The 23761-nt window shown below is 44.1% G+C and overlaps 1 protein-coding gene across 5 annotated transcripts; it reads left to right on the top strand.

Annotated features, from left to right (window-relative positions):
- The first annotated feature begins 2936 nt into the window (after positions 1-2936).
- On the top strand, positions 2937-23741 carry LOC142586877 (uncharacterized). Of its 5 annotated transcripts, XM_075697756.1 has the most exons (6): positions 2937-3150; positions 12665-12801; positions 12872-12939; positions 19723-19809; positions 21891-21970; positions 23465-23741. In XM_075697756.1, exons 1-6 carry the CDS (start codon positions 3040-3042, stop codon positions 23492-23494), a joined length of 513 nt encoding a protein of 170 aa, XP_075553871.1. In that variant the 5' UTR covers positions 2937-3039; the 3' UTR covers positions 23495-23741. The 5 variants fall into 5 exon arrangements, 2 of the variants coding, with proteins under 2 accessions (XP_075553871.1, XP_075553870.1); XM_075697755.1 differs by lacking the exon at positions 21891-21970 and having other exon boundaries at positions 2950-3150; XR_012829272.1 differs by lacking the exons at positions 12872-12939; positions 21891-21970 and having other exon boundaries at positions 2940-3150.
- Positions 23742-23761: the final 20 nt, after the last annotated feature.

Below are 23761 nucleotides of genomic sequence, written 5' to 3'. Positions count from 1 at the left end.
AAATTTGCTCGCAAAGGGCAAAGTGCCCCTCAGGCGAAGCAACAATCACATTACGAGCGCCACAGGAGGTCATTTATTCTTTCACCCAGAAGACCTTGATATATTTACCCGCCATAGTTGAGGTATTTCAGCCGCAGCTGTCCCACCTTACCCTGAACTATGACGTTCCGGTCCTTACTGGATTGCTAAGAATGCCGGAGTAGGTGAATTCTGGCTAACAGATTCAATGGCAGGGTGCTGTCGAAGAATAGCCCATGCTGACCGGCGAACATCTGACTATAAAATTCTAGCGCACATGACCGCGGCAGCTTCTCGTGCTACGGAGGGGGATGCAGAGAGACACCTGTAAGGACTGTGCGTCATCGATAGAGCCCGAAAGCACAGGGTTCACGCTAAGAAGAAACATGGCCGAGAGAGAGCGTCAGTGTCGAGAGACACGGGGGGCATTGGGGTGCCAGCAAATGGCATTGAATAAATGAGTGCACTTTGAGACGCTTTGCGCTCTTTCTCTTTCACAGTATAAGAACATGTACAATGCGTAATCCATTCATTCATTCATTCATTCATTCATTCATTCATTCATTCATTCATTCATTCATGTATCCAAAGTTCTTTGTACAGGATGAATTTGCTGGTCAATCTAAGAGCGCAGTGCTTGCAAAATGACCATGCAGTTGGTGAAACAACATATTAAATTCATATTAGCACAATTAACACATTCTCTCGCAAATATACACTGAACACCGTCCAGTGCATGAAACAAAATATAACAAGCATACTGAGTTCCTGTTTTTTCATTACACAATGTTGTCAAGAAAAACATCAAAGTCAAAACAAAGTCAAAACATCCAAGCGATAACTAAATACACCAATCACTTACAGGGCTACAACTCAATCCTTCAAACTGCTGACTTCAAAATTATACACAGTTATCGAAGCATGATCATAAACAAAAGTTGAAAACAAAGCCTGTAAACAATTCCATATGAGGCAACTGGCTTTACCTACTAAGTGTTTATTGAGCTTGCACACCATTTTCTGATCGCTTTATTCATTTTTTCGTTTCGTGTTTATTGTACATAATTCATCACTCAATTTATTAAACACTGCAGGGACATAGCAGTTCCTGGTTTGCATAGTAGGTGTAGACACGTGGTTTCACGCACCTCCCAGTTTGTCGCAATGTCACGTTCTCTTTTACGGCAACCCTAAATTCTTTTCTGAAGTAGTGATTCTTCAAAACTACATAATTAAATAGTTCTTTCACTGGTAGTATACCCTGGGCTTGGTATTTTTCCCTTGTACCTGCGCTATCTAATGCTGTGCCATAGGTTATGCTCTTGACTATTTTACGACTTACACGATTAAATTCTTGTTTTTTTTGTTTTCAGAGCAAGTGTCGTATAATGTAATGCCATACATAGGTAAAGATTCAGCTAGCGCCTTAAATACTGTAAGCTTTACTTTAAATGGAGCTCTGCCTCGAAGGTGATACATCATGGCAGCAATTGATCTTAGTTTTTCACATATGTGTTTAACGTGACTATTCCAATTAGGACATTGACAGAAATGTACACCTAAATACTTTACAGCTGATTCGAGTGGTAAAGGTAGGCAATGGCATGAATTACACTCTGATGAATGCAAAAAATCCCCCTATTAATTGTGATAGCTTTGTGGGGATTCCTAAAACAAATTAGCTTTGTTTTTCCTTTATTTATGAAAAGATAATTTTCCTGAAACCAATCATATAATTTACCAATCTCATTGTGTAGTTGTTGGAGCCCTGTATCAATGTTAGCAACATCTCTAGTAATCGCAGTGTCGTCCGCATACTGGAAAATTTTAGACTGTAATGGTAGAAGGCTGAGGTCTGTAACATAAATGTTAAAAATCAGGGGTCCTAACGTACTAACCTGAGGTACTCCATAGTTTAGTGGCTCCGAACTGCTGTTTGTCCTAAACAAACACACTGATATCTGTCACCAAAACAACTTGAAAAAAACTTGATGAAGTGTCCCCGAAAGCCCAGATATTGCAAATTTTTTTATATTATTATGGTCTATGGTATCGACAGCTTTTCTTAAATCTAACAATAAAGCCATGACCACTCGGTTATTTTCTATCGAACTGTTGATGTAATCGAAAAGCTCATCTAACAAGGAAGTTGTATTTTTATTCTGCGTAAAGCCAAATTGCGCACTATTATTCAGTGAAAATCGATCACAGAATGACAGCAGCACGGATGCTACATGCTTTTCCATTATGTGGGCAAGCGCTGAAATGATATAAATTGGTCTGTAGTTTTCGCAGTCACTCCTTTTTCCGTTTATATATATTGGCCTAACAACAGAGATTTTCATTCCTTTCGGTATATCTCTTGTTAGAAATATTCCGTTTAGTATTTTAAATATGTTTTTTAGTTCCTTAAAGTTACTACAGAGGTCTCGATTACAAATCTTATCAAAGCCCGGTGGCTCCCACTCCTTGAATCCCTTGATGATATTCCATATTTCGACTTCAGATATTTCTGGCAGAAAAGCTTTGATCGCGCATGTGCGTTTATGCTTGTATTCGGTGTGCCTATCGCTAATTGTTGCTCTTAGTCTTTCCGCCGTATGCAAGAACGAGCCATTGAACTTATCACACATTACTTTGCCAAAAAGATGCCGAACAAATTAAGAGAACCGCTGAGTTTTCAAATATTACGCTTTTCTCGATGTGTCTCGCCAAGTGAACTAACCTGCCAGAAGCACGCCATCAACAATACATTCCCTTCAATATACCCAGAAAGACATCCATCATCTTTGTTGTACAATAGAGTGACATATTCTAGACCAATTTTGTGTATCGCATGTCGGCACAAAGAGAAATGACGCGAACAATGCTATAAAGCGTCATTTTACTGTTACACACCCTGAACGGTATTGGACATATGTTGTCGCTTTTGAAGGGGACCAGAGAAGACTTATGTGCACTATAGTACAGGGAAAGAGTAGATCTCACGAGCACTTAAATTATTAAGCGTAAGGACGGAGCATGCTGCACAAGGCGATATTACTAGCCATATTTGTAATGCTAAGCCCGGACCTTTGGCTGCCAGTACGCATTTCCACAGTTGTCCACATGCATTCCTTGAGCATAAAAGAGGTCAGTTAGTCTTTATTTTCATTGTGATAATAGCGAGGCTTTTATCGCTTATCCATACAAGTGGCCCTTTCTTATCATTAGTAGGGCAATATATTGCTTCAGCCTACAGAAGGGGAATTTGACGAACCTTTGCTTCTGCCTGTTTTGCTTAGTTTACGCATTTTAGTAAATTGTGAATGATCTGGCCAATTTATTATAATGTTTTGCGGCACGCTACGGGCATTACCACATCTGGAAGCCTGCAGGTTACCTTCTTTTCTGACATGTATCGCCGGACGCTGGCGTTCACCAGTCTTCGCTCGCTGAGCGCCGAAAGTATAGCAGACAGAGTATTCAAAGAACCCACATAGAATACGTATAAATATACGCCATTGTTCCTCACAGATTACGCAATCCAACAATCAGTTCTCTGATGTAGGAAATCTGATTATAGCAGTGGTAACCTAAGGAATCTAAAGTTTCGGATCAATGCATGCCGCTTTTCCAGATTCTAGGGACTCTGAAAGCATAGTGTGGTAAGAGTGTGGTCTCAACAGGTGTTCTTAAATTCTTAGTGCGCGTTCAAGTCCGTATTATATGTTCCCTGCACAGTTAAAAACGGCAATGTAATATCATATCTGTTGTTCGCATGACCGTGTTCTTTACAATCGGTGGCTTCATTATACTAAGCCACCACAGAAACACTGACGTAATGACAGTCCCTTTGAACTATGAGGCCACTTACCTCCTTGGATTTAAAAATCTGCAGAAGAAAAATAGAAACAGAAAATGACAGAAGGACAAGTCACAACTCTCAACTAAAATGTCGCCGTTATGACGCAACCTTAGCAACACAAAATCTACCACCTCGTGCGTTAGAAAGTGCAGTGCCAATGACGTGCACCCTCGAAAGATTGCGTTTCAAGTGACACGGTTCGTTATGCAGGATGAATGCACTTAAGAAGCATACCTAAATTTGCTTTTCTGTACTACAGCTCCAAACTTCTTGACTCATCACAAGCAGTACCACTGTCCATCCCTTTACAGACTACCTGTCATTTCAGACTCTGTGTGAGAATGCCTATTATGAATATATAGGTTCACATGCAACTGCACCTTTTAGGTAGAAAAAATAAAAGCTGGTTGCTTAAACCAAGTGCACAATGAGTTACCTGCCAATAAAGCTCCATCTAGAACACGGGATGGAATCTTTCACTGTTTTCAGACCTGAGACATTGATATAACGTGCAGGATAATATAAAGCTGGGCGGGATAGAAACATGGAGGTAGCTCGAGCATATGAGACGAACAACATGTTCATAGCAAGCGTTAAGTGAAAGTCTTTATTTAGGAAGCAATGAAAATTAATGATATTTCTGCAGGAAGCACAAAGGACAAGATATCTCGCGAGCAGGAGCGAATAAACTCTAACGTAGATGTCACAAGCGTGTTGTACCGTGATAGCTTGATGCTTCAACTGTACCTACTTATGTACTGCACATGTGGAAATCCCATCCATCTACTCCAGTTTTTGCTGCTAAATTGCCACCGTTATCCAAGCATCCAAAGTCGCTAAAGTAGCTGAAGAGAACTATCGTTTTAAAAATTTGAGAAGAGCTTTTATGAAGATAAAGCAGGAGAGGTTGGCCTGGCGAACGTGTCTCTAGCCAGCTGCTCCTTACTGGGGTAAGGGGAAGTGAATGGTACATGGAGATACGTAGATGGCACGTGACTTTGATATACTACCACGAGCTACTGTTCACACAGCCTGTCCAATAAGCAGAGGCACACTTTAGATGATCTACACGTAGATGTAATCTCTTCCATACAAAACTTGATTGCCAAACACATTTTGCACAGTTTTCATGCCAGGCAGTTCCTGGAGACGAGCTTCTAATCCATTCTCACGTGAAATGTTCAGAAGTGATTTTATGGCGCGTTGGGCATAATCAATTCGTCTCCACGTACCCAACCTTTTTTAATCCGGAAAGGGCTGCAAGTCCAAAGGGTGGGCACTAAAATTCAGTGTCCTGCGCTCGGCACACATCGAGGGCACACGCAAAGTGTTTGATCTATTGTCTCGGGAGTGTGACAGACGCAACAGTCATAATCGCTTTTCCGTCCAATCTTTTGAAGGTATCGGCTAGTGTACGCAACATCCAGTCGTAACTGATGTAGTAGTTTGATAATCCCCAGGAATGGGTAAGCGTCACTATGGCAGAAAGGGTACAGAAGCTTTAAATATTTTCATGGCTCACTTGAGCCAAGAGCGGAGAGCGGTATTGAATCGAGAGAATTAGAACAAGCGCTCAGTTCAGGCTTCTTCTCTATTGCCTCGCTTGCATACTCGAGGTCGTCGTCTTCGTCGTCAGCGTGGTTGGGCTCGACGTTTGCCCCCTCCAGAAGGAGCATCGTCCCGATGCTCGGCGGGTAGCTTCCGGTGTGCAGCCAACTAGGGAGTGTCCATGACATTCAGAAAAATAAGGTTTCATGCACACCACGTACACAGTCCCAGGCAGGTCTTGACGGTGCCTCGAGCAGGATGGGCTGTCAGGAACGACTTCATAGTTGACGTCGCTAAAGCGTCGTAGAACCTGTATGCTCCGAAGTGTCGGCGTTGAATTTCCTACGCGAGGCCTCGGCGGTGTACTGGAGCTTCAAAACCCAGACACTCTGGCCAGGCTGGTAGACGACGCATCGATGGTGCTGATTGCAACGTCGGGCATCAAGGTATTGCTGGCTAGTTATGCGAACACGATCAAGCTGTCTTGAGTCTTCGGTGCGCTCTGTAAAATATGCGGCGTCAGTCTCGGAACCGCCGGAATCATGAGGAAGCACAGCATCTAGCATTGTAGTCGCTTTTCGGCCGTGGGGAAGACTGAATGGCGTCATTATTGTTTCTTGCCGAGCCGTAATATAAGCAAACGTTGCCTATGGTAATAGTTGGCCCCAGTTGTCTTCCACATCGAGACACATGCACCGCATATCTGCGAGAGTCTTGTTGAGGCGCTGCGTAAGTCCATTGCTTTGCGGGTGATGTACTGTCGTCCTTCTGTATGCCGTGCCACTGAGCGTGAGTACAGTTCGCAAATGTTCAGCCGTGAACGCGGTTGCCCAGCCGCTTACGTTGACCGCTGGAGCACCGTACCTGATGACGACGTTTTCCATGAAGAACTGTGCGGCCTCGGCTGCTGTGATGCTCGGAAGTGCCTTGGTTTCTGCATATCACGTTAGGTAATCTGTCGCAACTATGACCCTCTTATTGCCGGCAGCGGAGATTGGGAATGGGTCCAATTTGTGCAAACGGCGTTTCCTGTACTGGAGTGGGATGTAATACACCGGCACGTTTCGTAGGTGGCACTTTTCATCGCTGACAGTCAAGACGCGTTCGAGCGTAATGCTTCACCTGTGCTGCGAGCCGTCGCCAGTAGTACTCCTCTTTGGTCACTGCGAATGTTCTTGTGTAGCATAGGTGGCCCGAGGTAGCTTCATCGTGACAGGCCTGCAAGATTTCATTGCGGAGAGTTTTATGGACGACTCGTAGATGTCTCTTTCCTCTGGAAGAGAAGTTCCGCCTAAAAAGAACACTGTTGCATATGCAGAATGATGACAGGTTCCTTGAGAATAATCCAGGCTTCTTTGTGGTGCGGCCGTCCCAGAAATCAATTACTGAAGCGAGCTCCAGATCCTCTTGCTGTTGTTGAGAGATGGTGGCTGCTTCAACAACTCCTGAAAAGCCAGCGGATTCGTCATCACCTTCGCCGGACGACTCGATCTGGAAAGGCAGTCAGCGTCTAAGTGCTGCCCTCCCCATTTATAAACCGTTGTCATGTTGCACTCTTGAAGCCGTAGGCTCCAGCGTGCCAAATGTGCAGATGGATATTTCATGTTGGTCAACCAAGAGAGAGCATGGTGGTGAATTATGACTTGAAATGAGCGGTTGTATATGCACGGGCGGAACTTTTCAACTGCCCAAACTACAGCCAAGGATTCCATCTCTGTGGTGTAGTAGTTCGACTCGGCACGTGACAGTGTACTACTCGCGTAAGCGATGACTCGTCCAGTGCCATCTTGCGCTGAACAAGGACGGCGCCCATACCCACGTTGCTGGCATCGGTGTGGATCATTGTCGGCGCATCCACGTCAAAGTGGGCTAGAACAAGCGGAGTTTGTAGATGGGGCTCGTTCAATGCCACCTCCTGCTCCTCGCTCCACACAAACGTGACATCTTCTCTGGTTAGGCAGGTGAGCGGTGAGGCGATGCGTGCAAAACCCGCAATAAATCGCCGGTTATATGCGCATAGGTCCAGGAAGCGTCTGACTGCCTTCTTCTCTGTAGTCTTTGAAAAGTTTGCGATGGCTGCGATTTTCTCAGGATCACGTCTGACACCCGTGTGACTTACAACGTGGCCCGAAACTTCTAGTTCTTCATAGCCAAAGTGGCACTTTCCAGGTTTTAAGATAAGCCCAGCGGACAGTATAGCTTGAAGAAGTGACCGTAGCCGTCTGAGATGTTTGTAAAATGTCGCATAATAAACAACCACATCGTCTAGGTACACTAAGCAAGTCTTTCACTTAAGGTCTGGGAGAATAGTACCCATTAACCTTTGTAACGTGGCTGTGGCGGAGCACAAACCCAAAGGGTGAAATTTTGAATTCATAGAGACCATCAGGCGTCACAAAATCAGTCTTTTCGCGATGCTGCTCATCGACCTCTTTTTGCCAGTTTCCACTTTTTTGGACCATCGATGATAAGTAACGTGCATGCCGTAGCCTGTTGACGGAATCGTCGATGCGTGGTAAGGGACACACATCTTTTTTGTAACCCGACTGAGTTTGTGATAATCGATTAAAAACTGCAGGCTATCATCCTTCTTCTTAACGTGTACCACGGGCGATGCCCAAGGGCTTTTTGACGGCTGGACGAAATAATCTTCTAGCATTTTCTTGACTTGCTGTATTGCTTCACGCTCTTTGTCAACCACGCAATACGGATGCTGTCGGATGGGTATTGCTGTTTCCTCCGTAATGATGCGGTATTTCGTCAGTGGTGTTTGACGAACTCGGGACGTTGTAGAAAAGCAGTCCTTAAAGTGGTCAAGCAGTTCCCTGAGACTTTGTTTCTGTTGGGGCGTTAAACTTGTGTCAACGTCGACGACAGCTGCGTGTGCCATCGTATCGGTCATTGATCCCTCTTTTACAATAAAGCAGTGTTGAACGTGGTTTATTTCGTCAAAATATGCTACAGCGGTGCCTTTATTGATGTGCTGGCGTTCATTGGTACAATTTGTCAGTAGTACCTCTATGCGACCACTGATTATGCTGACGATACTCCGAGCGATGGCAACACCTTGGTAGACAAGACTGCATGATAGTAGTGGTATGCAGACGTCGTCATCGGCAACACGTAACGATGTACGTTGGCGCTCTTCGTCGTTGCTCGTGTCTCTACTATAAAAGGTTATCTCACTGTCCCGTTTGTTAACCACGGTGCCGTACTCCCGAAAGAAGTGCCGACAAAAGCTGTATTTCCTATCTGGAGTCCTGCACTACATCTTCCTGTAGGTACCATTATCTGGCCCACGGCATTTCGAATATAAGGGCCTGGCCATTGCATTTTGACTTTCTTAAGCCGGTCTGCCAAATGCTCATTCATTATCGAAAAGTATGCGCCAGTATCAATTAAAGCTGTCACGTCGTGCCGATCAATTGTTTAGAGAATGTGGGCACTCACAAATTCGTCTGCGTTCCGTTTCTCCGGGTTGCTCTGTTCGTTTCTCAGTAATAACGGGAGATTTTCGGAGGTTCGATAACTTGCAACTTTCCCCCGGAGGTCGCAGATTTCAGTTTCTCCGCCACGGGCTTGGAGAACGGCCTCTCACCACGTCGGCAAAACTGCGACGGTTCGGCGAGGAATAACGTAACGGAGACGGCGAGTGCGACCAAAGATTAGCTGAACTGCCTTGTTCTCAGTGACACTGTCGTCGAAGCGTGGATGTCTCCCTGGAAACCGCCGCAGAGTGGCAGGTGACATTTCCAGGAGGACAACTTGGCGATGATGGCAAAAACGATAACTGTGCTCTGGTTCGCCACAGTGAAAACACAATGGTCGGCCATCACGGTCCTGCGAAGCTAGGGTCATCTAAAATGATACCTCTGTGTCCAGGCAGCAATAGGTGGCTGCTGGTGGGAATGCTGTACTGGCACGGTAAAAAGCGAGTGACGGACAGCGTCTGCGTAGGCGTATGAGCGTGGCTTGAAGTGCGGCTCGGGACATGGTTCAGGGAGTAGCTCAGGAGATGCAAGTGCTTTCCGTATTTCTTGACGGTGAACTTCAGCGATCGAAGCAACAGAAAACTCTTTCGTTGTGGCACTTTGCTTCGAAATCTCCTGGCACTCAATGCCTCTTATCAGTAAACGCGGCGAGGTCTCGTCAGCACTTTCAGTAACCCGCCGCGGTTTCTCAGTGACTATGGTGTTAGGCTGCTGAGCACGAGGTCGCGGGATCGAATCCCCACCACGGCGGCCGCATTTCTAAATGCGAAAAACCCGTGTACTTAGATTTAGGTGCACGTTAAAGAACCCCAGGTGGTCGAAATTTTTGGAGTCCTCCACTACGGCGTGCCTCATAATCAGAAAGTGGTTTTGGCACGTAAAACCCCACAATTTAATTTTTTTAGCACTGTGAGTACTTCGGCTCCTGCAGGCGCAATGTTAGTCAGGCGTTCGGACTGCCGGAAATGCTCCTGGGCGCCCGCTGTATTCCGGTGGCTTCCTTAATGAATTCTACCACTGTTGTCGGCGGGTTAGGCACAAGACCAGCCAAGAGCTGTACTTTTATGCCACGCATGAGATGGCTCAGCTTCTTCGAATCAGGCTTGTTGGGATCTGCGTGGCGAAACAAACAAGACATGTCCTCGGCAAATATGGAAACACTTTCGTTGAGCTTGTGAATGCGCACCTCGAGAAGGCGTTGTGGATTGTCTTGGCGCTCAGTGTTTCTGAAGGTATCAAGCAGGCGACGGCAAAATTTATCCCACGTTGCCAAACGCGCCTCGCGGTTTTGGAACCACCTGCTTGCGCTACCTTCAAGAGCGAAGTACACATTGGAAAGCTTCTGGTCTGGACGTCGCTGATTGACCTTAGCTACACGTTCGTACTGGTCCAGCCAGTCTTCAGCGTCTTTATACGTGCCACCATAGAAGTTTGTGGGGACTAGATCATTTTGAACACTCGCCTATTTTGGACTTGCAAGCGCCATTTCCTGAGTCGGTGAGGTCGCTGACAAAGTTCCTTGCAAGAGACCGAATTCCGGGAACAGACCTTGCAGGTGGCGGCTTGCGCGGTGCCCAGGTGTCTCGACGCGTGGACGATGTCTTGAAGGGCTGGATGCAGGGCTACTCGCAAGAGTCGTCCCTACCATTAGGCGATGATGCGATACCCAGCACGTCCACCAGTGTCACGGCTCGCTTGAGACAAGAGCGGAAAGTACTATTTAATCTAGGCAATTAGAACAAGCGCTTAATTCAGGCTTCTTCTTCTCTAGCACCTTGCTTGCACACTCGAGGTTGTCGTCTTCGTCGTCAGCGTGGATGGGCACAGATAGCGTCGCGGCAATATGTTTGCACATGCGTCAGACATCTCTCTGTCACAGACCACTCGATACTATACTTTTCTCAGGAGATGTTGATCTTTGCCTTTGTCAATGTGAAAGCGCTGCACCCTTGTATCACAACCAGTATTCTCATGAACTGGTTTTGCATTTAGGCATAGATTGTTAACGCGATAGTGTGCAAATTATAATAAACATCGCATGACACTAAAGATGTAGCGAGTGCATTGCATAAGCATCAATACTATAGACTCTTAATTAAATGAAGATAAACACAATTGTTTGCATTACTTTACTTGTATAGCTGTTTTAACAGTTTGAACAAAGCTTCACAAACATTACAATCTTTGGGCTCACTCTAATTCATTAAAAAGCTATATATTACAATGTCTGTGAATTGCAAATGGTAGTAGGGGCACTGTGACATATAAGTGCATCTAAATGCACCATTGTTGAAGGATTTTTCAGCAGCACCACCGGGTAGAATGCAACCGTGATGAATAAAGGTCTTACTGATGCTGCGAAATCTGCCGTCTTAGGTTACCTAAACTCCCAATAGTAGAAGTCGTAGTACTCGTTACGTTTATTCCTTGGCCGAGATACGCATATTTGTGTACACAGACAAAGAGGATGTCTACTAAAGTTATGACTACAATAAGAATACTAAGAAACGCTGGGCGTGTTGTCAATGGTCAAAAGCAACCTGCAAGAATTCCGAGCTGCTTGCGTCGCCCTTCAAAAATTTGATATAGGTAGACTTTCCAGGTGAAAAGAGTGGATTGTTGTCGCAAAATTGATTTTTTAAGGACATCTAAATGCGCGTCTTGAAGAACATTGTCTCCAAAACAATGGGTTCATCTTTTTTCTGCGTTCTTGCAGGGTGCGCAAGGACGTTTCTGCGTACCTTGAAGACTGACCATTCTGTTCAGCTGCAAATATAGTCGCCGTACAAACTTTGTGCGTTGTAATAACTGCGCGTTTTATTCTTTCCAGTTGTTCAATGTTCTCTACGATGTACAAACACATTTCATACAACGGATTTTAACATGCGGTGCTCCAGACAGTCGACTGTCAGTTGGAAAATTTTGAGCGCCGAGCCATACAGACGAATAGGCATTTGCATATCAACCGTCCTGGTACATAGCTTTGAAAGCCGTTGTGTGAACAAAATCTCTCGAGTAATTTTCTGCAGGCTTACGTTGCCTGCTGTGCAGGTTGCGCACGACAGAATGCCTGTGGTCGGAAAGGCCTTTAGCCTGCAGTACAAAGGCTCGGCTGTTGCGGTCGCATTTATCTAATGGCAGAATGCAAGAACGGCTCCTCTGCTGCGCATTCGCTTCAGACTACAGAAGGGCGATTGATTGAAAACAGTACGGAATATTCAATAATGGTGTCAATCGTGTAAGCGATTTAGTTGCGAAACAGTGCGCCGAATTTTCTGTTAGAAATACACAAGACAAAGGTGTTACACGCTTGTGGACACATTTAGTGATTTACGGTGGCAAAAGACGCGAAAATTCAGCCGGAAGCCAACGTTTCGACACGCTTACATGTTGTATCCCGCTTGGTTACTGCTGAGCATGCGGATCGTTTTTGTTGCGTTGACATATAAGCAATATCTGACGATCTGCAATGACCTAGCGATAATCACAACGCTTGGCAACACAGAATGAATATCTCAAGGTCTGCCGCGTCATTCTGGCGCCAAAGTTTGATAATTCACGAAAGAATTCACTTTCGCCTTCACATCCAAAGAACTTCTAATAAAGTTCTGATCGCTTGGCATTCGCTGCACCCAATACATAAAAAAGCTTTTGTTATGCTCTCTAAAACAAGCTCGTATACCAATGTATAGATCCATTAGAAACTAGACTATTTTGCCGTGGTGCTTATGATTCGCGCTTGCTTCTTTTTAACTTTCAGTTTGTAAACACCTCGGAACCCATATGGACCTACAAAACTACTGAGATACCACAAATACGCTGCCTGTCTCATCTAATGCGTTCCATACACCCAATGTTCATTGAGTTCAACAGAACGCACTTATATCGTAACCGAGTGTAAGAATCTTACGTTCCTAAATTCCATGACTCTTCCTTCTCGAGTATGATTCTTATTCCTCATTAACAGCGTTCGCCTTGCACAACGGGGACAGTTTAGTACGGCGCTGCCGGAACGGATGACTATCACCGATATGGGTATGGCTCATTTATCAACTCCTATTCTCTAATATGAAAATTCCATGGTACTCGCCATAACACATTTTTTCATCATATATAGATATATTCCTTGATTTTGATTTATTCCATACGGCGGGCACAGTGTCAAAGCAAGGAGGCTACAAAAATTCATGGCACAAATCGAAGGATGACCGCCCATAGTAATGTGATTAGCATTTGAGCAACGTAGCGGCAAACCGCATTCCTGAAGCCATGTTTATTTAATATCTGTAGTGCTCATTCTACGGCTTTCTTTGCTTGGGTTATATGCGACATACTTCGGTATCGTTCCATTTTAAATGGCACTAATTTTCTATGGTCGCCCTTGAGCATGGTTGCAAGACGCCTTTATGACACCGACGTAGGAACGATGGTGGAATGATGAAGAAGGAATGACTAAGAAGCAAAGACGTCGATCTAACGCTAAAGGCGGTGTGACGACTCGACGACACCTGACAATCAGATGACAATTTTTCATATGATGAGGCTGGTGCAAAGTCGACGACGTAACGACGACGACATAATGCAGTAGGACGTCGACGGATGTGCGTAGACAACTGAATGACGACAACTGGAACACGAAGCTGAAAGTGCGCAATTGCGCGGCCACTGCGACATGACACCAGCGTCATTACGAACCCACGATAGCAGCGGTCTCACGACGCTTGGATGGCGATAGTACGACGAGGGGGCCTAATCACGATTAACTGATGACAGCATCATTACGACAGATTCACGAAAGCAGTTTTACGATAAAGGGATGACGAGAATTGCATGATGTTGCTAAAACGACAGAAGCACGACAATGGCATGACGACTACGGTGTGAAGACTATTTGTTGAGACGGTAGAACAAGAGTCAGATCATGAAGTTAAAATGACGACAGTGGAAATTCCACAATGGCATCATCACGATTTAATGAAGAGGTACACATGACAATGAGTGCATGACGACGACAAAATGACGACGATGGCATGACATTGCTATGTGGACAGCGGGATTACGACGATTGTAGGACAATGAGGGGAATACGATTGTAAGACGAAGCCTGCATGACAACGATAGCGGGACAAAGACGAAAAACGAAGCTTAAGTGACGACTATGGAATGACCAGGATGACATGAAAAATGTCGGCAACAACAAATGCATGACGGTTGCATAAAGGTGATGGCGTAACAAAGATGTCATGACGAATTCTGAAGGCAAAGCTAGAAGGACGACGATGCAACGACCTCGAGCACATACCTGCTGGCCCAAGCTATTGATAACATGGCCCACTGGGTCGACGTAGAAGGTGTGACGACAACGTCATGACGAGAGTGAGATCACTAATCTGGAATAACAATGGTAGAACGTCCAAGATGGCTTCACGAGCACCTAATGGCCCAAGTTGGTAGAGTTTACTTAGCTTTGTAGCGTAAAGGCTCCAGATAGATAGATAGATAGATAGATAGATAGATAGATAGATAGATAGATAGATAGATAGATAGATAGATAGATAGATAGATAGATAGATAGATAGATAATAGATAGATAGATAGATAGATAGATAGATAGATAGATAGATAGATAGATAGATAGATAGATAGATAGATAGATAGATAGATAGATAGATAGATAGATAGATTAGATAGATTAGATAGATAGATAGATAGATAGATAGATAGATAGATAGATAGATAGATAGATAGATAGATAGATAGATAGATAGATAGATAGATAGATAGATAGATAGATAGATAGATAGATAGATATGACAGAAACGGCAGCAAATTACTAATCGCAAAAATGCAACGAAAAGAAGCAATACACTGAAATATAGTACAACGTCTGAAATACAATGGAATATAATTACAATTTTAGTTTTTGATGAAGCATTGGTTTTTTTTAATGCAAGTATTATTATTCGCCTACTTCGGCCTTTTTAGCATCCCTGTCTATATATCTACCTACGCTCTTAGACCAACCCGTGGCCCTATATGTCTACCTGCTTGAACCACCCGCTCCTGGTCGTGATCTCCTTGCCCTAATTTCATGATCGTCATTCCACCTTAGTTATCTTGCTTAGGCATGCCCTCATCGTCGCGCCATCTTCATGGAGTCGTCATACATTCATTGTAGCGCTGCCATAGTGGCACCGTTGTTTTGATTCAGTCATTGTCACCACTCTCGTCTTGGTGTCATCGTCATGTCTTCTACTCCGACCGAGTGGTCCAAGTTGTCGAATACAGTGCAACCTCGCTACTATAAACATCAGATTAACAAAATTTCAGAAATCCTCTGCTGACTTCTTATAGTTTTAATGTAAAAACGTTTCAGAACTACGAACTTTTCAGAATAGCGATCGTTATTCCCTTTCCCTCTGATGTTAACATCGCGTCAGTGCTACGAACCAATAATGCGAAATCTGGGGATTCTTAACTTTTCGTGTATCCTTTATGGCAGCCGAAACAGTTGGCTAGCATACGACAAGGCTGAGTGTGGACGTCGCGGCGCATGGAGTCTGAAAACCTGGGATGGCGCCAGCAAAAAAAAAAAACGTGGGCGAACGGAGACAAGCGCGCATCACGTTTTGTGAGCGCATGCTCCGCCCAGGAAAGTGTCACCGAGCAACGGAGGCGCATCCCTTTCTTCTTTCACCCTTCTTTCGGCGCACACCTCTTCGAGCTACTTTCTTCCGCCGTACTAGCTACGCGCGCTGGGAAATGTTACCTCCGTACTCGCGAGGACGTCACACGGTCGCACTTAGCATGTTTCAGGCGGTGTCGCTTACGAGCGCTTTCGCTTTTCCATAGTTGAGGTGTCCGCGTTAATTGAGATAGTTGCAGTGTCCCAGGTAAGAAATGGGAAAAGTAAAAAAATGCAAGAAGCATTGTGCTTTGGCGGTGACATGGAAGTATCCTTTTGTCGTTTGTTTTCTCGCCGTCAGCGTCTCTTTAGTGCACGTCAATATTATTAAATGGTGCTTCGATGATGCGTGACGGCGGAATCTGTAGAAAATTGCAACACCGTGTGTCGAGAGCCAAAAGGGACACTTTAGTGGATAGCTGATATGGTGACAACCTATGAGCTAATAGGTTGATGGGCGGAATGGTTAATATTCGGGCTTTCTCAATACCACTAGTTCAAAATAAAGAACAATTTACCGCGGTCCCTTGAAGTCCGTTATATCGAGATTTCACTGTAGCTTGGCTCAGTATGTATGCGATAGGAGCCGCGAAACCGTCGTGGCATCTGCATTGTCATCTATTCAGCCTTTTCATACGACTTCCGTGATGTGGTGGAGATCATGCCATCGCCATCACACAATCACCGTCATGCCGTCGGGCATCAGGCTGTCGTCACGATAACACCTTCGTCACTGCATCAACGTCAATGCTTCTTCCTTCTATCACAATCATACTGTCGTCATTCGGTCGCGATCCTTATGCCCTTGTTACGCAGTTATTTCAGACAGCCGCTATGGTTCCTCCATTGTCAGACAGTCGTCTTAATGCCGTCGTGATCATGCCATCACCGTCACTCCAGCTTTGCGACTCCTCTTTTGTCATGCTGTTGTCGTAAAACCACTGTCGTCTCGCAGGTTTCTTGATTCAGTCATCATGATGCAATTGTCATCATTCTCTCGTCGTCAACACATTTTTTCATGCAGTTGTCATACCATCGTCCTTACTTTGACGTAGTAGTTCTGCGGAAACCCGCAAGGTGGAGAGATGTAATGAATAAAGGGAAAATGAGGCATCCACCCGTTCGTAGCAATTGCGACAAAGGAAACCCATACGGGTTCCTCGAAAGAAAAGCCTCATAGTTGAACGGATGAATTTTTCTTCAACTATGAGGCTTTTCTTTCGAGGAACCCGTATGGGTTTCCTTTGTAGCAATTGCTACGAACGGGTGCATGTCTCATTTTCCCTTTATTCATCGTCCTTACTGCATCATCGTCGTACAGACGTTCCCATATCGTCATCGATATTCCGCCGTGCTCCTTCTATCATTCGTCAAATCATCAGCTTCATACCGATATCGTCATGCTATCGGCGTCATGCTGTTGCTTCACTGTTGCACTCATTAAGTATCGCCCCGACATTGTCATCATAACACGTTTGTGCATCCATGGACATCATTCCCTTTTCGTCCGTCCTGCGTAATCATGCTGTCAACGTTTAATAGCGATTAGGCAGCCATGGTCATGCAATCATCGTCGTTACATCGTCGTCACACAGACGCTATCATGCATTAATTTTCATACCATCCTCATCGGGCCATCTTGGCCATACTATCATCACTCACTTCTTATTATAGTGGTCGTCATGCCATCATCGCCACGCCATCTTCGTGAGGCCATCTTCTTGAACCCATCATCTTCATAGAGTCGTCGCCATCTCATCGCCCTCACATCGTCGACACTTTGTCATCGTTATATGATTGCCATATCAAAATTCGACATCTCATTGTAGTCATGCACCCGTCGTTACACGCTTTTGTCGGTTGACCGATATTATTCCTCCATCATTCCATCGTCGCTGCGTTGGGTTCATGCAGTTTTCTCCATGACTTTATGCTCACGGAGGACCTTGGCAACGGAGCGCGATAGTAGAGCCGGACCACTCAGGGGTATGTGGCATATAGCCGAATCAACGTGTCTCGTAATTACCACAATACGTGTTGACCTTAGCTATATGGTATGTCGCTAGAATACTCGATTGCTAATCGCATTACCTTTGATAGCAATAGTGAGATCCGTTCTGCCCGTAAAGTTTTTTCATTACGCCACTGTTCAACCCTTAAATTCAGCACCTACTAGCACTTTGGCTTTCAAGTCGACATTTTGTCTAACCCACTGACCACATCTGCAACTCTTAGAATGCACCTCTTGAGTAGAGACTTTTTAAAACAAGAACAATGAATTGACATTGAATGAAACAAATTGATTGATTGATTGATTGATTGATTGATTGATTGATTGATTGATTGATTGATTGATTTTCTTATTGTGCAATACATGTTTCCGAACCACGGGCTCTTTCAGTCATATGTTTGTAACCGCGGAATCAGGTGGCACACTAATGACCTAATAATTTGAAAAACGTGGCTGACAACAACTTGATTCAATACAATTCCTAATGAGAAAAGCACTCCTATTCGTCCCATCTGATGAACGGTCTATGATTTAAAAGCCCTCAGCTGAGCGCTTGTTTAGAGTGACAGTCACGTATTTTACTCTCAGAGCACTAAGGCACTGCAGAAGGGAGAGGGCCAAGATACCATAACATGGAGAAAATGGAAGAATAAGAGCACCTCATGCATGCAAGGACTGTTTCTGCACAAACCATATTATTTAAGGGAAAATGAGACATCCAATAATTTGTACCTACTGCTACAAAGGAAACCCATACGGGTTCCTCGAATGAGTGGATATCCCATTTTCCCTAAAGGAAATATTTATTTCCACCTTGCAAGTTTTCGTAGAACTATTATCACAAACCATATGATTAGTATTCAACCACAGATTGGATTCATTAGGCAGCACTGTGTTTCTGTTTCCCTTGGCTCTCCCCACCCCTGCCTGAACGCATCTTTGCTTCGCGCACTCCCGATGCCAATGTGTAAAAATTAGTGCAAAGCCTATTTCATCAAGGATTCCATATTCATCATTCTTGCTGAAGTTATTCTGAGTGCGTAGCCGCTTGCCCCCTTTGAGTGCAATGACTGCTCCGTAGGAGCGCTCAAGTGGCAATCATCTGCGCTGCGGCTGACTGCTTCACTTAGGTGTCTCTCATCTACGCAATAACATTTTAACCGACAAAGGCGCTCTGAAGAAAAACACAGTCCAAGATGAAAAGCATACTTTCCTCCTACAACTGTCCAGCAGCGTAATCAGTTCACTATTACTTAAATGATTGCTAGTTTGCAGAGACGGAACATAACTGGCTATTTTGTACCTAATTACTTCCTCAGCAGCATTGCGTAACATTCTTAGATTTCATAGCAGCCCGATAGAATGGTTAGAATTAATTTTAAACTTAAGCGTGACACTAAAAAGAACTAGCAGAAATGTTCATTACCCTTTTAAAAATAGTTTTATTGCGTACTTACATTGAAATACAAGGGGTAATATTACACTTAGCGTGGAAGCTAAGGCTCGTTGGTGATTTATTCGGAAAAGGACACAGCGCAAGAAAGACAACGACATGAGCGAGGGGCATGCACTCTCGTGCCCTTGTGTTTTTTGCGCTGTGTCTTCTTTCCAAGTAATATTACAGCTCGTGAATGCACAATTTAGTGTGTTATATAAGGCGTGGCTATCTGAACAGTAGAAATTCGCTGTTGGTAAAAAAAAATATATGCTCTGTACTAACAGAAGGCTATGTCCGTGGTCTCCAGTGGCCGCAAACACCGATTATTCGGATTACGGTAAGCTTAACGAAGATAATCTATATACATTATACATGCATACGTGTCATGTATTAATCGAACAAGTCAGCTGGAATATTGCTGCAAATACTACAATCAGATCGCCAAACTTGTGAACATTATGATCCCCATAACCCCCAGAACCGTATTCAGCAATGTGAGAAAGAACACAAGGGTTAACTCCTGATTTTACTTCCTTGTGCCATTGTGTTATGCGTTGTGGTTATTTATTTTTTATTATTATTATTTTCTGCAGCCTGAAGGAACGCCAACTGCAAGCAGTTTTATTTTTCCCTTGCCGTAAAAACTCGAAAATTATTTCAAATTGTCGCCATTTTCTATTTCAGGTGGGTTGCGAATGTCTGTTGAATATTTGTTGTACAAGGCTCCGGATTCTTCGTGCGCCGTTGTAAAAGTGCGGTGTTCTTTCGATCGTATGTATTATTGTTTTGGCCCCTCTCTTTTATATAGCATCGAATAAATTCTGCATACTCATGCGCCAGCATTTTACAAAAGAACAGACAGAACCTTCATCCGCATCAACCGTCTCTTAGCGTTTCATGTCTGTGCTTTTAGTACAGTGCTAGCGCATAAGTAAGTATGAAAAACCACCAAACAGCATCTTTTCATAGACTCTTGAACAAATTCTAGCGAACACCCAAACCCACAGTGCACTTACTGCGTTCTCATGAACTAATGCTGTACGAGCTTGTTTTCGCAACATTTTCGACAAAAGAAAAAGCTCCATCACACAAAACTATACCATTCGTATTTTTCAAGTGCCGAAAGGGAAAAGAATAAAGTACACACTGTTTAACGGTGTCTTTCGTCCCTTGCATTCCTGTCGAAATTTTTTTGTATTTGCTATTATTTATGGGCGGGACAATGTACTTACTTTCACATGAACACCCCATCTAACTACTAGAAAAAAACTTATACATCAGACTTCTTTATAAATGCTTGAAATGATTACTGCTTCTAAATGACTAGTTTAATTTGTAAGTGTACTTGTTTTTCTGCGTTATAATGCACAGCGAAGTTATCTACATGCAGAACGTTTGCGTTAGGTAGTAAGTAACCGCCTACTTCAAAACAGTTTTCAAAATTTTTGCTGGATGCGATATTTAATGTATATCGCGACTTCTCATGCAACTGACGAATCTTACTCGTCCAGGTGTTTTGTCCAGCATATGCCAGCAGCAAGCAGCTCTCCTTCAGGGATTTAGTTAGGGTCTTCAAAGGGTCATAGACGAGGGCCCGCCGACTTATCATTCTTGTTTTCCCCTATGCGATACTAGTTTGCGCATGCCTCCCCATAAACTAACCTTTTCTTGGTGTGAAGTCTGGATCCCCTGGGTTTTAAGAATGGCAATGCGGTGCATATGGCTGCGAGACCGACGTGCCCCCACTTTTCAAACTATGTATGGTTGTCAGCTTTCTCCCCTTAAGGAAGAAAATTGTGGTCTAGTGGTTGAGCATCTGCCTTGCATGCAGGATGTACTTGGCTCGAATCCGACTACCGCTGTGAACTCATTGGTTTCTGTCTTTTCCCGCTCGAAACCTTCCAGTCCTTCGTCATCGCAATGTTTGTTAGCCTCGCTGTTGCAGCGATTCTGCGGTCCGTTACTGTATCCAAAAAAGACCTAGGGGTTAACGATCCCGCAAATACGTAAAAGCTTTGATCCTGGTGACTGAGTGTCTATGAGCTTCAGAAGTGGCGAGTCACCCATTCCTGAATATGCTGGATCCGAACCTATGTATTTAATTGATAGTGATGAAAGGACAAATTCGCTGTATATATAGAGTAGAATGTTTTTTTTTTTTCTCCAGCCGACTTTCGCTTAAAGGAGAATAAACTGCTTCAACGTAGTTTGACAGCCGAAGAGCACGATCGTCTCATCGATGCAGACGTAAGATGTACTCAGAGCGAGACACCTCCCCCCCCCCCCCAGTTTGTGACACGCCTCTACCAACCAGCCAGACAAAGGGTCGTATGCGTAAAATTACGCCTTCTTTCTTCCATTCGATGTCAGTCTGAAGCTCCCTGAGAATTCTCGCATGCTGTCGTAGTTGGAAATATCGCTTATTCAGCATGTTTAAAACAACATAAAGCGCTCTTGTCTTCTTCAGCCGATACACTTTCGTAATCTGTTGACAGGAAAGGCATGACAGGGCAGCAAAACTCCAAAATATGTTTCAATCATTTCACTAATGTGTGTACTGAATTCCCAGTATCCTTATTGTAGCTGGTGTTCATTGCAAAAAAAAAGTTATTTCCTGAAGCGCTGGTCTCGGGTATGTAATGGTGAAGGTAGCACAGAAGAGAACGAATTCATTCATATCACTGCCGTCTTCACTGTCATCACTGTCATCTTGCAAAGATCTAGCGGACTGACAATAAAAAACTAATTATTAAGTCGACATTCCTTTTCACCAATTTATTGTGGTTAGTAACCTGGAAATCACCGCGCGCAATATCTCGTTTCTTCACCTGACTTTTGTCTGTCTGTTCCAGTGATAGAAAATTGTGCTTGGTGCTACGAGTCCTTAAAAACCGACGGCCGCTATGACATCCTGCATTGCGACGGTCACCAAGTGGGTTAATTCAAAATGACCGGGTAGAACTTATTCGCACTTGGTATTCGACACGTCGAATCAGACAAAAACTAAGCTCACAGGGGTGTGCGTCCAACCTGAATATTGAGCTCTATTGGCATTCTTAAGCACTACGAAAAAACGAAAAGCTGTCACATCAAAGCATGGGAGTACGAAAACAGAACTTCATTGACGGTCGTCGTAAAAAGTTGTTCTGCTGATGCTAATCATCCAGAAGTCCTCTCTAGGCGTGTTGACTAATATATTTATCTGCGCTTTCTAGACGTTATACCTAGGTGTTCTGTATTTTATATAATCTGAACATGCAATGAAACAGTCCAGGAATTTTCGTTGCACCAAAAGACCAGCATTGTCATAGAATTGTAAGTATGGTGGAAGCCGTTGCCTTTATGAGTACGTTACAATGCCAGAAACTGAGAATCATTCAGTTTGGACCTAAAATAGACTCAGTTTTGTTCATCCTAGCTTACTGCTTCAACATAAGGAACCTTATTATAAGTATGACAACAACGCAGCATCTGCGTAGCATGAAAATGACGCCTACGTACCGTTATGTAGTAGCTTCAATATTGTAACATGCAACGTCAATACATTAGGGATTAGCACAAGCCTATATATTAGGAATTACCGTGCACTTATTCTCCCAATGCATAAAATCTGCATATATTTTATAAAGAAACGCTAATTGATTGTACTTTAAAGTCTACTTACCGTTTATTTCCAGTTAGCTTATTACTTCAGCCTTATACATTGTGTGCGATTCGATTTCACACTACAGTTACGAGTGTCTGATGTGATTTCTTAAGTTTTAGCTGTAGTGCACGGTAGGTGTATGTTGATCTGGATCTGGAACTCAGCGCATCATTTGTAGATCTGAAGTCCCTGCTACCTCCCTGACAGTTTAGTGTAACGAATTTGTTATAGCGCTCAGGTTTAAGCGACTACGCTGCTTTCCGATGTTCAAGTGCTCATCGACTTGCTACACATACCCTGGTGCGGCCAAACTCACTGCAGCGCGCGGAGCGAGCCACTGTTGTAAACGTCGAATAAGACAGAAACTAAGCTCACAACAGCGGGTGTACAGAACAAAATTACAGCTGTGCTAACACGACGCCGCGGCAAACACCCACGCCGCCACGTACTCGCGAAGAAAACGGTGAGACGTGGCCATGCGATGGCATAACTGCCATGATACGGCGCGTGCAATCAGAGGCGCTCCACCGACCATGGTGCGCGGAGGGCAACGCAATGCGCCAGTTGTGGAGGGAAAAGAGCATTTTATGACTTGAACAAACTGTTCTCTATCATTGGTGGAAATACCGCGTGTGATTCCACCAATACAAACACCCGCTGGCAATACCGCTTGGTTTATTACAGATTTTGTCCTCACCTATTGTTGGTATATGTAGACTTCAGGAATGCTTGACAACTTCATCATAATTGTGGGCCATTGTATTTTCTTTTTTCTTCTAGGTATGCTGGACCATTACGATCTCCGTGTAAGAAATTCTTCTGTTACAGCTGGCCCTCGCCAAATGTGTAAAAGGTGGTTCTCACAAGTCGCGCCTCACGGCAGGGTCATATATAATAGAAATTGTGAGCGCTTACTTCGCCCACGGGAGTGATTCCGTGTCAGCATTCGTACAATTCATCATTTGCCTTTTAGCATTCATTCGAATGTGGTGGAACTGTTGACTGGTGTCATATAAACGTAGAGTATCAGCCTTACAATAAAGAAATTCATTTGCCAGTTCCACGTGCCGTACAAAT

The sequence above is a fragment of the Dermacentor variabilis genome, chromosome 7, assembly GCF_050947875.1.
Source record: "Dermacentor variabilis isolate Ectoservices chromosome 7, ASM5094787v1, whole genome shotgun sequence".
NCBI lineage: Eukaryota > Metazoa > Arthropoda > Arachnida > Ixodida > Ixodidae > Dermacentor > Dermacentor variabilis.
The sequence above is the reverse complement of the archived record's forward strand: the minus strand, read 5'-3'. Positions and strand labels throughout refer to the sequence as shown.